The sequence below is a fragment of the Amia ocellicauda genome, chromosome 16 (assembly GCF_036373705.1).
Source record: "Amia ocellicauda isolate fAmiCal2 chromosome 16, fAmiCal2.hap1, whole genome shotgun sequence".
NCBI classification, from domain to species: Eukaryota; Metazoa; Chordata; class Actinopteri; order Amiiformes; family Amiidae; genus Amia; species Amia ocellicauda.
In genome coordinates, this window is record NC_089865.1 from 2,535,377 (window position 1) to 2,553,173 (window position 17,797).

A 17,797-nucleotide genomic window follows, 5' to 3' on the forward strand; every position below is an offset into this window, starting at 1 on the left:
TAGCAGTACTCTCTTCTGTGATTTGCATCTTTTCCCACAATTTTCAATAAACGTCACAATGTAACAGAAATTCAAAGGTAAATCACCTGTATAAAATGACATTTCTCTCAGCTGATGGATTTTAAATCGGTGTCTTTCCCAGCCTTGCCCTTATTAATGTTTACTGTGGATTGAAGCAATAAAACCATTACAAAATCTGTCTAGAAGTGGATTATTTTGTGTGTGGAATCTCGTTAACAAAATTGCTCAGTTATTTAACCACAGTAGACTTTCATAAGGGCCATGCGTGCGCACCTTCCCTTCAGCTCTGAAGCTGCCTCTTTTGGTATTTGACTGTCTTCCACCTTATCGATTCTACTAGGAACGAGCACTTAGCTTGCTTTAGCGCTTTCTTCCTCCTCCTCCTTCTTCACCTCTCCCTACTCCACCTTCTCCTCCTTCTCGCTCATCTTTTCAAGTGATTTCCAGTCTCTCTCTTGTGCGCTGATTGACGCAGCTAAAAGCGAACACGATGAAACAAAGCCATGATTGAAATCGTGAAACTGTGTGTGGTTGCCACCTCCAGAGTTAGGCCCTACAAATTTTCTTCCAATGCTCTTCTAGGCAGAGTCAAGGAGGTGCAGAAGGAAAATAAACATGTGGAGGATGTTGGAAATAAAGAGATCTTGGAGAAGGCTGAGAACAATACTGAGGGGCAGCAGGAGGAGGCAGAATCAGAGGAGGGGAGTGGTGGCGAAAAGATGCAAGGGATCCAGGGTGCGGACAAACTGTCATCGCCAGCTCCCTGTGGCGACCTTCTTAATAACCTAGAAGAACAGAGCCACACTGCCAGTATACCCACCCCAGAGAACGCAGAGAAAACACAGTCTCACTTGCCCTTGGGCAGTGATGAAGACACCCGGGACTCGGTAACAGATCAACATGACACAGACAATGACATTACCAAGGTCATGCCAGAGCCACTAGGGGTTAGCTTAGTCTGTGACAGTACAGGGGACGCTAACTTAGTAGCGGAGAGAGAGGGTAAGAGAGACGCTGTTACTGAAATGGGTAATGCAGAGGTGCAGGTGACAATAACAGCGCCTGAAGAAGAGGGAACTGGAGAGCAGAGGTCCTCCAGTGAGGGCGATGAAAGCTCAGAAGAGCGGGTGGTCAGCAGTGAGACCGGTGGTCAGACTGGAGACAGCGTAGATGCAAAAGGGGAGGAAAGTAAAGCTCTAAGCTTAGATTCAGGCGGTGACGGGTCTAGTTCAGCAGAAGCAGATGAGACAAGCACAGGCACTGAGGAAAAGGCAGAGGGCAAAAGGGCTGCAGACATTGAAACCAAGATACAAGCTCCAAGTGAGATTGTAGGGGAGAGCCCAGAGTTGAGCTTTGGAGAGAATTGCACGGAGAATGAAACACAGGATCTAGAAAATGAAGGTTTGGTTTCTGGGGTGGAAAGTGTCGAGAGCAAAGACTCAACAGGTGACGGTTCAGGTCAGGTAGAAGAAACAGTCAGTGTCAGCGAGAGTGCAAAACTAATTATCGATGCTGTAAAAGAGGACGGCCAGGAAAGTGATTCTGAGGGCGAGGAGGAAACTGATAGCCAGGATACAGATTCCATGAAATCAGTGGAGGAAAATGTCGAACCAGTCAGAGACAGCACCGTGCTGTCTGCCAGGAGAGAAGGTAGCGAACAAGAGTCTCAGGACCTCGCAGTGGGCCAACCAGAGGATGGTTGTTGTGATCGTGAAGCCAGTGGCAGTGAGGAGAAGGTAGCTGAGGTTTTAAGTGATCAGGAAGGGAGGGTTCAAGAACCCAAGCTTGTTTCCACGGAGGCAGAGGTAGAAGGAGAAAGTGCTCTGTCGGTCGTTATAGTGACCCCAGCTCTGTTGCTCATTCAGAATGACCCCGAGAGCAGAGATGAAAGTGAAGATGTCTCATCAGAGAGGCCTCATGGGTCATCAGAGGCTCAGTGCCCTGATGATCCAGGCAGGGAGACTGTAGAGAGAACAGCCAAGGTGAGTGAAGGTGAGAGTGAGGTGAAGGCAAAGGAGGGAGACCAGGATCTTGAGGCTGAAACTGAAGGGAAACCAGAGGAAGCTAAAAGCAATGAGGAGGACAACATCATCCAGGAGGCAGATGCAGAGGAAATGGAAGAAGACAAGAAGGTTGACGGTTCCTTAACGGCCGTGGGAGTGGAGAAGGAGAAGATACCTGACACAGTGCACAAACATGAAGAAGAACATGAAGGCCAATCAGAGACTGAGTGTGAGGTAAAGGAGCCCAGAGATCAGCAGGAGGATGAGAAAGCCCAGATGTCCACAGCTGTACCTGAAGAGGAAAATCCTACAGGTGACCAGAGGGAGAAAAAGGAACCTGTTGAAAGGAGTGAGTTAAAAACAGATGAGAGGGACATCTTTGAAGACTGCCTTCAATCCATAGTAATTAAGGCTGTGCTCAAAGGTGAAGATGAAAAGAATGCATCAGACACCAGCCCACAGGAAGAGACCCAGGTGTGTGAAGATGCTTCAGAGCCTCAATTGGAAAATGCTGTGTTAAAAAATGAACCTGAACTTGACCCCCAGGATAATCCAGATACAAACACACACCCCGACAAATTAGACACAGCTCCAGAAGAAGGAGCATATACCAGTGATGTCCCAGAAGAGGTCCTCATGGAAACAGGTGTTACAAAAAGTAGTGTTGAGGCAGAGAAGGAAGAAAGTGACCAGAAACCTTTGGGTGTTCCAGAACACGCATCGAAAGGAATGCCTGAGGAGACTTCTGAAAACGCTGACATGCAACTTGCAGAAAGAACAGAGGTGGAAGAAAGTGAAGTTGGGGCAAAGACTGAAGCACAAGTCGAAGGTGATGGATTAGCAGCTGATGAATCAGTAATCACCATGGAAGAGCAGTGGCCAGCTGAGGAAACAGAGGAGCATCAGAGGGACACCGGGGAAAAAACTGAGGCACTGATTAAAGAACAGTTAGAGGACATGCCAAAAGAGGATGTCAAAGATGGTAAATCATCGTTCGAGGAGAAAGAGGTGCAGATCAGTGAGGTTTCAGAAGAAATTATGTTGTCAGAAGTAGCTGGTGTTCAGCAAATGGTTAGCGATGGCTCCCAGGATGTCCCCTCAGATGGAACAAGTGACCAAGAACCTGTCACAGTCTTGGATGAACCTGCTGCACCAGATTCAAACAAAGATAAAGGGAGTGAAGGCCAGAGTCCCGAACACCAAGCCCAGACAGAAGTCCAGGAAGGAACTGTCACAGTCGTGGACGAACCTGCTGCACCAGATTCAAACAAAGATAAAGGGAGTGAAGGCCAGAGTCCCGAACACCAAACCCAGACAGAAGTCCAGGAAGGAACTGTCACAGTCGTGGATGAACCTGCTGCACCAGATTCAAACAATGATAAAGGGAGTGAAGGCCAGAGTCCCGAACACCAAGCCCAGACAGAAGTCCAGGAAGGAACTGTCACAGTCGTGGAAGAACCTGCTGCACCAGATTCAAACAAAGATAAAGGGAGTGAAGACCTGAATCCTGAACACCAAGCCCAGACAGAAATCCAGGAAGGACCTGTCACAGTCGTGGATGAACCTGCTGCACCAGATTCAAACAATGATAAAGGGAGTGAAGGCCAGAGTCCCGAACACCAAGCCCAGACGGAAGTCCAGGAAGGACCTGTCACAGTCGTGGATGAACCTGCTGCACCAGATTCAAACAATGATAAAGGGAGTGAAGGCCAGAGTCCCGAACACCAAGCCCAGACAGAAGTCCAGGAAGGAACTGTCACAGTCGTGGATGAACCTGCTGCACCAGATTCAAACAATGATAAAGGGAGTGAAGGCCAGAGTCCCGAACACCAAGCCCAGACAGAAGTCCAGGAAGGAACTGTCACAGTCAAGAGTCAAGAGAAGGATAAAGCAGGAGACTCCACTGAAATGCAGGTTGCCGCACAGACTGATGTCAAGACAGTGGATGATGCGTCTGAAAAAGAGCAAGAACATTCCAGAGAAGAGAAGGATGAACCTCCGATTCAGCCCAAGAATGAAAAAGAAACAGCAGACAAAGAGGAGGAGGATGAAGAAGAAGAGGAGGATGGAGACTCGTTTGAGTTTGACGATGAATCAGGGCAGGATTTTGAGGCGTCAATGGAAGTCCTTCCAGAAAATCAGACCAAGGAAGGACAAACAGCTGCCACAGCCACCACAGCTGAGCAGAGTGTGAAAGAGGGGGAAGCAAATCTGGAGGCCAACAGCGTTAGTCAAGATAAAACATCAGAACATGCAGAGTCTAACACAACAGATGCCCAAGAACCATCAGAAACTCAAAAACAAGAACCTGAGCAGAAAAATGGGGAGGAGGAGAGTTCTCCTGTGGAACAAGCAGAACATGTGAAAGGCTTAGAGGGGAGTGAGCAGGAACAGAGCGAGTCTAACCAGGGGGACAGCCGAGTTGAGGAAGGAAAAGAGGCAAGCAGAGAGGTGGAGGAATCAGAGAGTCAGGGTGAAGGCAGTGAGAGCCCAGGGGTTAGAGAAGAGAGCAAGGAAAGCACACCTGAGGGCAGTGAAGACCTTGGCAAGGCAGACTCAGGTAAAGGGAGTAAGAAAGCAAAGGGGAAAGGGAAGGAGGAGTGTAGGGTGTCTTAAGGATCCATTATGATCCAATAAGATCAATTAAAAGAAATGCATGGTTAAGAGCCACAGAGGCGATCTTATCACATCCATGTTCAGCTCCAATGGGCCAAGTCCTTCAGAAAATGTTTATGTCCTCCTAGACCTGAGTAAGACATCTGCTGAGTTTGGAGTTCCATGTCATGTAGTTCTATGCACACTTATCATGGAAATGGAAAGAAAGGGGTCTAACCTAGTATATTATATCATATCATTATGTCATTAAGTGTATTGTAATATTGTAGGCACTGGCTTTTGTTACTGTCCCTCAAAACCTTGGGCTTGCTCTCTCATTTTTGGTTTAGTAAATGTTGTGAAACGCATACAAAACATGTTTCTGAACATGATGTGCAAAGGGTTTTTAAATGCCCTGGTATTGATCGCAAACCTGTTTGCAGTGAGAGCTGTGTGTGCTTCAACAAAACAGGTCACTAATGATTTATTATTATTATTATTATTATTATTATTATTATTATTATTATTATTATTTTACTTTTTCTGAATTCCAAGGATATAATTTTAGTAAATGTCCCAAAAGTACCACATGAAAAAAAAAAAAACATAAACTCCGGAAGTCTTTAAAAAAATAAGAGTTAATTAAACCAGAATGTTTGTGGTATTATTATTATTATTATTATTATTATTATTATTATTATTATTGAATCACCAGTATGTCAGCTCAAACTACTCTGAGCATTGAAAGATGATAATACAGTGCTCTAAATTAACAATTCAAAAGGTCAAATGGTTTTCCAGAGGAAACATGTATATATAATGAAATACTGAAATGCACACTTACATTTCCAGGTGTGTTACTATATCTGCTTTCCTTTTTGCAAATCGTATGTCCCGGGTTGTAAGTTGTGAGGATTTAGAAAGATATAAATGCTTTGAAATCAAGAGTGTCACAGTTGAAAGATCTCCCTAGACACTGCATATTTATACATCTTTCACAAATATGACCTGTGCAGCTATATTTGGGGACAGACATGTAAATATATAAGCATTTTCACTTTTCTCATAACCATTTGACCTGGAAGCAAAAACAGAAATAAACTTAAGGTCAATGGATGCAAAATAGATGCAAGCAAGCAAGCAAACAAAACAATCTGTATTCAACATCCAGTTAGGTGATGTAGCTTATCTGTAAAGAGACTGTATATCACAATGAATATCTATAAGTATAGATTCATAAACTTGTGCTTAGTCTACTGTATAGAATTCGACTTTAGTTGAACTTAAATTGAAAGAAAGAGATGTATATTTCTTTATGCATACTATACCTTTAAATAGGTTCTAATCGCACTTTAATTAGGAGAACACAATAAAAATAAGTGCATTTCTGGATTAACACTTTTTTGCATTGATTGCAAGTGTTGTTGTTTCTTTCTAACCAAGTAAGGTTCACATTTGTGATATAATTAATGTTTTTGAAAATGATGGTGTTTTTTGCTGGGCATAAAGCATCATAAATGTTTCCATAAATCTGAGCCCCTACTTGTTGGAAATCCACATTCATTCTAGCAGAAACAAATATTTGAATTCATTCTAATCATATACTTTGATGAAAATCAAAATGTGTGACTGTTTTTTATAAGGGTTTCCAAAGATCACGTTTGTGAAAAAGCTTTGATGTAAAATTGGTGTAATTCATAGATACAGCAGATAGCTATAAAGTTATATAATTGCCTTTTGTGATCCATGTAGTAAACTACAACTAAGATCATATTACCTCCTGTTTGATATTTGTGATCTACTAGGCAGATATTAGATATATCAGTGCCTTGATTTAAGTTGTCAATCGCACAATTGCACCTGTACTTAAAGTCTAATAAACATCTATAAAAATTAGTTCATTAAGTATTGTATTACTGGGAGCATAGTGTGTTAGTTTTGATATCTATATCCAATGCACAACACACAGTAAACATGTAGTAATGTTTCAATATCCTGATGTTATTCATTACCAAAAACACACACATTTAAAAACTTTGTTTAATTTGGCCTTAAAGCTTTTACACGTTCTGTGGTGTTGAAATAACAGTGGCTGTGAAACTTTATTAGTGTCACAACAGTTAATACGAAGAGAGGTGTTTAAAAGCAAATTGCTGCTTCATTGCAAAGGTTGATGAGAACAGTGTTTGACATTAGCACTCTTGTAACAATGAATAGTGGTGAAATTGTTTGATGAATAAAAGTGGTGCCATTCATAAACCAAAGATTTATTCAAAGACGTGTACTGTTTATTTTGTATACAATTAAGTTAATAAAATATAAATTACAAAAAAAAAGAATTCTCTACTTTTCTGTCCAGATTCATGTCTACAAAATGTCTACCCATTCATTACAAATAAAGAAAACGTTATTAAAACTACTGTATTTGGAAGTGTAAGCCATTACTGGCTCATTAATCATTTTAATTGTTTAACACCTTGGAGTTGGTGTTTCATATCCCACCAGTCTTTAAACACAGTTTTAAAAAGGTGGAAGATTAATATTGTATGAAGGTAGAGGGTTCAACTGGAATGTGGAGCAGTTTTTTCTGGGGAAGAATACATAAATCGAGAAATAAAAAAAAGACTAGCAGACCTCCTCTATGCTACCTGATTAAAGAGACTAATTACTAGAGGTTTTTTTATGTATTCAGTGCATATTTAAATAGAAGAAGAGAGATTGCAATTAAGAGGAAGTCCCTCAGCTCGGTTTGGTTGTCCAGATGCCTGCAGCTTTTCCATCAGGCCGGACCACGGTGCTAGGCTTTAGTGTGGGTCTGTGTGTGACCGCATCGGCCAGGTAGGTGGCTTACTGTTTCTGTCGAGAGGTCTAGCTCGATTGTTGCCTGTTACCATCACGCCACCTACTGGACACGTTCGGTACACCACAGGTGGAAGTACGCAGTTGGTGTTGGACAAATCAGACATAACCGGTGCGGGGGGATCGTTGTAATAATGAATGTGGAGAAATGTTCCTACCAGGTATTATTTACTGTACAGATGATACATTGCCACCTGAGATAGTAAAACGGTAGTTCATTCACTCACTTCTTCTACGGAGCTGAATCTATTTGGGGTTTCTTGAAAGCATTTGAATTTTTGTCACTTTCTATTAGATAGCTATTTCTGTAGATAACCTTTACACCTTTGTGTCATGTGTTGCTTGTTACATCTGTCATGTCTGTGCCTTTATTTTAACAGTTAAAAGTTTGTAGCCCCACTCCATTTTTAACTAGGATTACTGTTTTAAATGTTGTGAATCATATTCTACAGCTTCCAAGAAATCCAAATCTCTTACAGGAGGAACTGTTGTATGGTTTCTGACGGTGGGCTAGAAACTTTAACCTATGGAAGTGCATGAGATTTTGTGTTTCAGTTGTCTTCACTCCACATCCAGCAGTTTGTTTTGCATGATAACCTTGTAGAAGATGATTTGAGCTTATTTGCATGCAGCAGACGAAGTTAACCCCTCACACCCTGACCGAACGCCTCCCTTCTATGTCTGTGGTCCCTCTTCTTCCTCTCCCTGGTATGTGGCCTATGTCTCACTATTGTGTCTTTGCTGGTGCTTTGGTGGACATCCTCTCCAACACAGAGGATGCCCACTGATATCCACCAAAATGTGATTGTAGTTATGTATGTGTAGAAAATGGTTTGTGGTCTGCGTATTAATTGATAATGTGAACATTTTAAAAGACTGTGTGAATTTCGTTCTGTACTAGATAGTGTTACTCGCAGGACACAGCAAGTGGATGGAGGGCAGAATGAGTTGTACCTCTTCCATGGGATGCTATTCTGTAGCTGTGAGCCACAGAAATGATCTCCAGGTTCTCGCATGCATTTGTCGCTCAAGGCCTTTGTCACTCTGTTGTTGTTTTTGTCGTCGTCTGTGTCTCTTGCAGAGATTCGACTGAGGAAGCTGGTGGATGAGAGAGAGAGTCTGGTAGAACAGGTGAGTTTAATATCCACAAGAGTCTTTGTTCACGATGGGTTTGTATGGCTGCTGTGTGTTCCCGTGAGGTGAGGTGGAGGATGGAGGGGATGTTTTTCCCATGAGCATTTTATAAAGGATCTTCATTAATGGGTTAAAATAAGTGCCATAAAGTCACAGAGTGCAGCCACAATGGGATGATTGTCTTCTCTTTTGGCAGTGCTGTTGGTCATAGAGGTCTCCTTACTGGGCAAGGGAGCAACAGAGATGTTTGAATTGGCTTTATGATGATTTAGTTTCCCTCGATATGTCGCCTGTGCTTTGATCGATCAGTCTCTTCTCTGCGCATCCGCGATCTGCCCTGTCATTGTATGAGCCGGGTTCTGTGCTGTTCACTGCAGGTCAAGAAGCTGAAGGCACAGATCGAGGACAAGCCGAAGACCAGGACAGGGGACAGCGACGGCACCCCGGAGCCAGTCCTGCAGAACGGCACAGACCTGCACGTCCTGGACTTACAGAGTAAGATTCCCTCAGTCCCTGACGATACTTTCCCAGGTACAAATTGCGCAAAATGTGTGTGGAGAGGGGACAAATAAAGGCTGAGTGAATTGTCCTTTTACATTTTCCTTTTTCCTTTGCCTAGGAGATGCCAACAGACAAATCAGTGACCTTAAGTTTAAACTGGTCAAATCGGAACAGGAAGTAACGGCTTTGGAGCAAAACGTAAGTGATTCAGTGATTCATAATTTGTCATGTGTCCGTCTATATATATATATATAATCATACACTGCACCTTGTTTCCTACAATGTCTTTCAGTAGGACATGGAAATTAAAGGCTGAGAAGTGTACTTTAATTAGGCTTCATAATCTGCCTATTTTAATCCTTTAATATATTTATTGATAAAATGTTGCTAAACGGTTGTTTTCTTCAATATTTTTTATTTTGTGAAGGGTTGGTGAAAATAAACCTTTTCCTTTTCTCCTTTTGAATTGATTTTTATTATTACAGGTAACGAGATTGGAAGGCCAAGTTTTGCGCTACAAGTCTGCTTCTGAGAATGCCGAAAAAGTAGAGGATGATCTTAAAGCGGAGAAACGCAAGCTGCAGAGAGAGGTAACGGGGTAATAAATATAAAGTTGCAGTTTTTTTAGATGCCATTTTGTTACATGCTTTGCAGTCATCAAAAACCATAATCGGTTTCATGTTCTTCCTCTCCATCCCCCCCACCCCCCTTGACTTGCATTTATTTTAGCTCCGTTCTGCACTGGATAAAATCGACGAGTTGGAAGTCAGCAACAGCCACCTGGTGAAGCGTCTGGACAAGATGAAAGCCAACCGCAGCGCGCTGCTGTCCCAGCAATAAGGACCACCCTGTCCGAGCCCTACGGACGCCTGAACATCCGAAATGACATTCGCGTTCGCAGCTCAGTGTGTAACGATCACCATAAAAAAAAATAGACTAAATGAAACAAAAAAACACACAAAGATATGAAAACCTAGAGAAACTCTAAGATTAACTATACAAATGCACACATGCACTACGTGCCACTTCATACCATGGTATTTAGGTCAATAAATACATACATTAATAAATACCAAGTAGCAACCCCAGCAGTATATGAAGATACTCTGGGTGGCAGGTTATCTTTGTGCCTCGCTTCTTTTTCTACATCGCATTCAGGTCAGGTCAGGATTGTGGACGGATGTCACTGGGGTAGGGAAACCCCAAGACTGGCGCTCAGGGGTGCCGGTGGCTGGCAGCTCCTGGGGGCCTCAGTTCTGTGCTTCGCTAGAAGGACAGGAGGATTCGCTAGCGGAGCAGTGTGTGGGGATGTGTTCGCTTGAAATGAACAGTCTACATATCATCCTTTAGCTCTCTACTGCCCCTTCAGAACTGCTCCAGGTGTTGGCAGTGTGCCTTCCTGAGCCGGACGCCCTTCCCTCTGCCCTGCCGATGGCCCCGTCTCACCCACTGCACAGTTATTAACATGTCTTTTCTGGGTGACGTTCGGTGCTGTAGATGCAGGAAGCCTCTGCGCTGTGGGCATGTAGGTCGCTCTGTCCCCTACAGCCATGCGGTGTCCGTGAAGGACAGAGAAAGATGGGGAAACCATGACTGGATCTAGTGGAGATTATTTTGGTCTGTGTCCCCCCCCCCCCCAAGGATGGCATTTTCTTCTTTTGAATGTTTGTCATGAGAGCAAACGACGAACTCCGCACCTCTCTTTTCAGTCCGCCAAACTGTGTGATCTTTATTATTTTGTTTTGTTTTGTTTTGTGTTGTGATGTTGTTTTGTTACATTCATCTGATAAAAAGGTCACAGCCTGTGTAGTCAATGGATGGACAGATGAATGGATGAATGGATGGATAGATGTAGGTGAACAATGGCAGGTTCTGGGCCTTCCACTGACCACCAGCTATTTTCCAGATCTTTATTTTTGACACAGACATTATATCACAGCCATCACCATGGAAGATATATCCGCACTCGCGATTTCACCAGCTTTTAATGTCAGAAGATTGTGTCTTTACCAAAAGAAAACACGTTACTCTTGTCCTGCTATTTTGTAAGAAGATATCTGAGATAAACTGCAATAATACTGACTTCTAGCAGAAGGTATTGGTTCTTGCAAAAACACTACGCTGAATTCGACAGCCTGATGCAGATCTGGAGGCGCATTGGACGCATTCCCTCTCCCGGCGCAAAGTAGTTCGCATTATTGTAGCCCTCGAAGAAAGACACAAAGACAAGATGGTAAGACAGACGGGTCGGTGCTGTGAGTGCGGGGAGTCCACCTTACCTCCTCAGCCTGGATCCCTGCAATCTCCAGCTCTAGAGAGGCACTGAACAGGGGTGTTTACAAAGCTTTAAAATGTAATCTTTGTGCAATATTGAAAAATGTCGATTAAAGCTTGAAAAAACATTTAAAACTGGTGTGTTTGCAGTCAGGTGCTTTCTAATCAAAAACATGAAGCTTTATGTGTACACATATGGTGTGTAGGGGTGGGGGGGTAGCAGGGGTAATGGTTGTCTGGCCCTCGGACTGCCTGTGAGATGCCCCGCTGTCTAAGAGTGCTGTCGCTATAAATGCACAATTCTGATGATCGGATGAAGATGAAACGCTGTGCTGCAGTTGTCGTCAAACGCGGTCCCTTCCGTCTGACTGCAGTGCTGGGTTTTGGCACACGCCCCAGAATGAACCTCATGTTTATTAATGTACAGAGAGAAGCACATGATGTATACAGTGGACATGCTATTTCACTTATTCCATCTCCAGCTGTTCTGTGACCCAGAATGCTGTGGTGCTGAGGGACACGCTTCTCACAGTGAGCCATCGCTGAGCTTGTGCCCAGACTTGTGTGACCCTTTACTGTGTGAATGTGAGGCTTGAGGGTCATGGATCACCCCGTGAAGTCAGCTGTTGGGGTGTGGCAAAGTCATCGCCACATCTAAAAAAGGACCCCAAAACTGGTAGGGTCTGGGCTCAATTTCTGGCTGTAAAAGAAATTACCACATTTGTGTGTGTGTGTGTGTGTGTAAAATATATCAATGTACAGATGGGTGACAAATTACAGGAAAAACCTGAATAAATGAGTGGAGGAACATGCTCTGTGGCATGTATACAGATGCCCAGTTGACCTCGATTTTGGATCAAGATGGCGAGAGGAAAGGATCTAACTGACTTTGAAAGAGGGGGCATTATTGGGGCACGAATGGCAGGAGCTTCAGTCACACAGACGCTCAACTGGCTCGTGTTCTGGACAAGTGGGTGAGTGCATGTGTGGGACACCAAGAGAATGGGACAGGCCTGACTGCTGGACCCCTTCAGTGAGGGGGTCCGGAGGCTCTGTTTGTGCTGTGGGGGGCATTTTCCTGGCATGGTTTGGGTCCACTTGTCTCCTTAGATGGAAGGGTCACTGCAAATCATGACACAGTTATTCTGAGTGATCACCTTTATCCTATGGGGACACATTTCTCTCCTGATGGGAGTGTCTCTTCCAGGATGACAATGCCCATCCACAGGGCACGAGGGTCACTGAATGGTGTGATGAGTATGAAAATGATGTGACTCATATGCTATGGCCTTCACAGTCACTAGATCTCAACCAAATTGAACACCTGTGGGAGATTCTAGACCGACGTGTTACACAGCGCTCTCCACCACAATCATCAAAACCCCAAATGAGGGAATATCTTTTGGAAGAATGGTGTCCATCCCTCCAGTAGAGTCAGAGACTCGTACAATCTGTGCCAAGAGCATTGAAGCTGTTCTGGGGCTCGTGGTGCCCAACACCTCACTGAGACACTTTGTGTTGGTTTTTCCTTTAATTTGCCACCCGTCTGTATATATATATACACTCACCTAAAGGATTATTAGGAACACCATACTAATACTGTGTTTGACCCCCTTTCGCCTTCAGAACTGCCTTAATTCTACGTGGCATTGATTCAACAAGGTGCTGAAAGCATTCTTTAGAAATGTTGGCCCATATTGATAGGATAGCATCTTGCAGTTGATGGAGATTTGTGGGATGCACATCCAGGGCACGAAGCTCCCGTTCCACCACATCCCAAAGATGCTCTATTGGGTTGAGATCTGGTGACTGTGGGGGCCAGTTTAGTACAGTGAACTCATTGTCATGTTCAAGAAACCAATTTGAAATGATTCGACCTTTGTGACATGGTGCATTATCCTGCTGGAAGTAGCCATCAGAGGATGGGTACATGGTGGTCATAAAGGGATGGACATGGTCAGAAACAATGCTCAGGTAGGCCGTGGCATTTAAACAATGCCCAATTGGCACTAAGGGGCCTAGAGTGTGCCAAGAAAACATCCCCCACACCATTACACCACCACCACCAGCCTGCACAGTGGTAACAAGGCATGATGGATCCATGTTCTCATTCTGTTTACGCTAAATTCTGACTCTACCATCTGAATGTCTCAACAGAAATCGAGACTCATCAGACCAGGCAACATTTTTCCAGTCTTCAACTGTCCAATTTTGGTGAGCTTGTGCAAATTGTAGCCTCTTTTTCCTATTTGTAGTGGAGATGAGTGGTACCCAGTGGGGTCTTCTGCTGTTGTAGCCCATCCGCCTCAAGGTTGTACGTGTTGTGGCTTCACAAATGCTTTGCTGCATACCTCGGTTGTAACGAGTGGTTATTTCAGTCAAAGTTGCTCTTCTATCAGCTTGAATCAGTCGGCCCATTCTCCTCTGACCTCTAGCATCAACAAGGCATTTTCGCCCACAGGACTGCCGCATACTGGATGTTTTTCCCTTTTCACACCATTCTTTGTAAACCCTAGAAATGGTTGTGCGTGAAAATCCCAGTAACTGAGCAGATTGTGAAATACTCAGACCGGCCTGTCTGGCACCAACAACCATGCCACGCTCAAAATTGCTTAAATCACCTTTCTTTCCCATTCCGACATTCAGTTTGGAGTTCAGGAGATTGTCTTGACCAGGACCACACCCCTAAATGCATTGAAGCAACTGCCATGTGATTGGTTGGTTAGATAATTGCATTAATGAGAAATTGAACAGGTGTTCCTAATAATCCTTTAGGTGAGTGTATATATATATATATATATATATATATATGCTGAATCAAAAGCGATTTAAGCAGGATTGAAAAGATTGGAAAACTTGGAAATCTCCTATAACAACAAATTATAAAATGCAGAGCAAAACATCTCCTGCACAGCAGGATTTAAGAGTTTGTAAAGTAGACATGCAGTTCATTCATCTCCTGTAATACCACACTACAACACAGAGGACAATGGCACTATGGAAACCCACACAAACTGGCAGGGGGAGCCAGTGAGGAGGCTGCACACACAAAAGGATTGAAATGTTTGTATGCGTTGCTTGTAGGTGCATGCGGTACAATCACCAGTAACACTATCTAGTAACATTAGTAACATCTCCTGGAAGGGCTGTGTAAACCAGGGCTGGAGCCACTGGGGGGCAGCACTCACAAAAGGAGTTTAATGTGAAGTTTCCCAGTTAAAAGTTGGGACGTTCAGTACAATCACCTGTGACACTACGAATTACAGTGCAGAGCAAAACATCTGCCGAGCTCCCGGCTACTTCACTGACACCTGCATTGAATGTTTGCATAGTTTATTTGTTTTAATTGGTAGACTTTCAAAATCATTTGAGAGTGCAAGTGTCTGATATCCATTTAACGCCAACCTGTTTAAATTTGGAAAGCTCTGATTAGCCAAAGTGTTACTGCAGTTCAGGGTTCAGTAAAGAGTTCTGAAGTAATGAATACAAGCAGGTCCCAGGACTGAGAACCGCCGCTCAAATGGTTTTAGTGGCCAACAATGTCATGCAAATCACTTCACGGCAGAGGGCATTATTGAAACTGTTAGTATCAACATTAAATTCAAGATAAAATTCCTCACTTTAACATTTTAGAACAGTAATTTGTAGACATCTAAGTAGGGCCCTGATTTATGTGACAAACATTCATAGGCTGCACTTCATTCCTCCCAGTAAGGTGGTCATGTAGTCTGTTTAATGAAACCACTTATTGATTCATCTTCAGATTGTTTATTTATCTCAGTGAGACACTTAATGTGTATTGGTGTGTTGATTAAGCGGCAGCAGCTACAGGCATTTATTTAAAGGGTCATCCATCCCTTTAATAGCCTTATTAATATTGTTTTCTGCCACTTTTCTTCAATTGTATTTCAGCTGCTACACCCTATATGTCCCTGTAGCCAAGTTATGCTAAATGAATTCACAATTTAAAAAAACAACAAATTGCACTTTGACTTCAATTATGATTACAGTTGATTACAATTATGAATTGAAACATTGCAACCCTCAAGATTCCTAAACCTCAGACATCACAATCAAAAAGCATTTTGCTGAACTAAATCAGGCAACAATATACACCTGCTATTCTGTCCTCTGATGGGTATAATTGTGCACAACTTATAAGTCAACAATAGACTGACATTTTTCACAACAAGATACACTATTACATTGTCTTCCAGTAAACCTAAAGGAAAGGAAATGATGCAATTTGTGTAGTTGTGTGCTAATATTCAGCTGATGTGAAATGGGATGTCCTAGCAATGGTGTGTGGGGGAGATGGGGGTGAAGGAACTGCAGTGCACAGCATTACAGATCAGTCCACATCTACGTCAAATGTCACACCCTAGCCATGCACGTCCATCTTAAACACGCATTCAGTTCAAGACACTGACCCTCACCTACTGCTGTCTCGACCACACTGCACCGAGTTACCTTCAGACCCTTGTCTCTCCATACATCCAGAAGACTAACTCTGCCTCCTCTCCACTCCCCTTCCTCCAGAGCCGCTCCTTCTCATCCCTAAATGGTGGAATGACCTTCCCACTGAAGTCAAGACAGCAGAGTCCTTGACCTCTGCTTACTCAAGACACATGTTTTCAGACTGTACATGTAATTTAGTAATTTACTCTCCTGTAAGATTGCACTTACAGTGTTTTGCCATACTACTTGCTTTGCTTTACTAGCACTTGTATTGTTTATTTTGATGTCCCCTATGCTCCCTCTCCCTTGGCCCTTGACTGTGACCTAACATATTGTCTGCACTCATCAGCTTTTACAATCTAGGATGTAGGACCTTATACATCTGTCCACTATAAAATGTCCACTGTAATTGCACTATGGGAGGAATAGAACTAGATGAAAAAGACCTAGGAGTCTACGTGGACTCCTCACTTTCTCCATCCAAACAATGTGGGGAAGCAATAAAAAATGCAAACACAATGCTAGGGTATATTGTCAAAAGTGTCGAATTGAGAACAAGGGCAGTGATGTTCAGACTGTACAATGCACTAGTTAGAGCTCATCTGGATACTGTGTGCAGTTCTGGGCTCCTCACTTCAAGAAAGATATCGCTGCTCTAGAGGCAGTTCAGAGGAGAGCAACCAGACTTATTCCAGGTCTGAAGGGAATGTCCTACTGAGAGACTGAGGACCTGAACCTTTTCACCCTGGAACAGAGGAGACTACGTGGGGACTTGATCCAAGTCTTCAAAATCATGAAAGGCATCGACCACATCAAACCAGAGGAGCTTTTCCAGATCAGCAGGGACACACGCACCCGGGGACACAAATGGAAATTGGGCTTCAAGGCGTTCAAGACAGAAAACAGGAGACACTTCTTCACACAGAGAGGCGTCACAATCTGAACAAACTCCCCAGCGATGTGGCTGAAGACACAATTTGGGAACATTCAAAAACAGACTGGATAGGATCCTTGGATCACAGTATCTCATATACACTTGTGTACAGTGGAATTTGTAAAATGTATTATGCCTTGAACTGCACTGTATTATTGCACTTTGTATAGCTCTTGTATCTTGCACGTCTCACTGGAGAAATGAATAATACAATGACAATGCCAGCTGAGAGTGGCTGCAGTACCGCTGGCGCCCTGTGGCGGCGCTGTCCCGCTCTGCGCATGTCACTGCTCCGCTTCCCTAACAACCGTCCCTGGAAACCGCAGTAACTTCGGAGCAGCGATAACAGGCGCCTCGGCTCCCTGAACTGAATCTCCCACAGCAGCCCTGAAATACAGCCTCCCAGGCAGCCTGCTTTCAATGCTTTACAGCCTGAGTACTGGGCAGCTTCGCCGACTCTCTCCGCATCCGCACACCCGAGCTGCGGGGCGCCAGACACCGCCAGCCCGCAGGTGGCTGCCCGGCTCTGTACGGCACGGAGAGATGACCTGTTGAATAATCCTTCCCACACACGGATAAACACACCCGCGCCGAGCATGGACCCTCGGGTATGTGGGTTAATAATAATGCTGATCGTGTCTGTAATGGCGGTTTAGTTTGGGGTTTAAACACAAGTTGGTCCCGCAGGGCGCTGATGACGTCACTTGCGCGGATCAGGTGCTGCGTTTTTATGCGTTTGTTGTTGTTGGTTTATTCTATAAACATATTAAAAAAAACTTTTTCCACTCAGCTTGTGCAGTTTTAAATACTGCTCATGACCTATTATTCATATATATGATCTTTTATTATTAATTTGATTGTAATGATTCATTTATCTAGGTATATATATGTATTTTCTTTATAAATATATATTGTTTTGTATGCATTTCCACCTGTCAGACATGCTTTGGCGATACTTGTATTAACATTCAAGACAATAGAGCTAATGTTGATTTGGACTGAGAGAGAGAGAGAGCCT

At 43.6% G+C, this 17,797-nt stretch overlaps 2 protein-coding genes across 29 annotated transcripts in view; both read left to right on the forward strand.

Moving 5' to 3' along the window:
* lrrfip1a (leucine rich repeat (in FLII) interacting protein 1a) overlaps positions 1-11,522 on the forward strand; it is a 58,398-nt gene extending 46,876 nt beyond the window's left edge. For 23 of the 27 annotated variants that reach the window (XM_066688078.1, XM_066688084.1, XM_066688085.1 and 20 more), the window contains one exon: positions 604-6,965. In XM_066688078.1, coding sequence (XP_066544175.1) covers positions 604-4,640 — 4,037 coding nt within the window. In that variant the 3' untranslated portion in view covers positions 4,641-6,965. Of the gene's footprint in view, positions 1-603; positions 6,966-8,559; positions 8,610-8,989; positions 9,144-9,231; positions 9,312-9,598; positions 9,704-9,842 lie in introns of those variants that run through there. The other 4 variants (XM_066688104.1, XM_066688105.1, XM_066688106.1 and 1 more) reach the window with 2 other exon arrangements.
* A 5,580-nt stretch (positions 11,523-17,102) lies between these two features.
* Positions 17,103-17,797, forward strand: part of dnah7 (dynein, axonemal, heavy chain 7) — a 49,671-nt gene continuing 48,976 nt past the window's right edge. For both annotated transcript variants that reach the window (XM_066687975.1, XM_066687976.1), the window contains exon 1: positions 17,103-17,387. In XM_066687975.1, the coding sequence (XP_066544072.1) occupies positions 17,376-17,387 (12 nt within the window). In that variant the 5' untranslated portion in view covers positions 17,103-17,375. The remainder of the gene's footprint in view (positions 17,388-17,797) is intronic.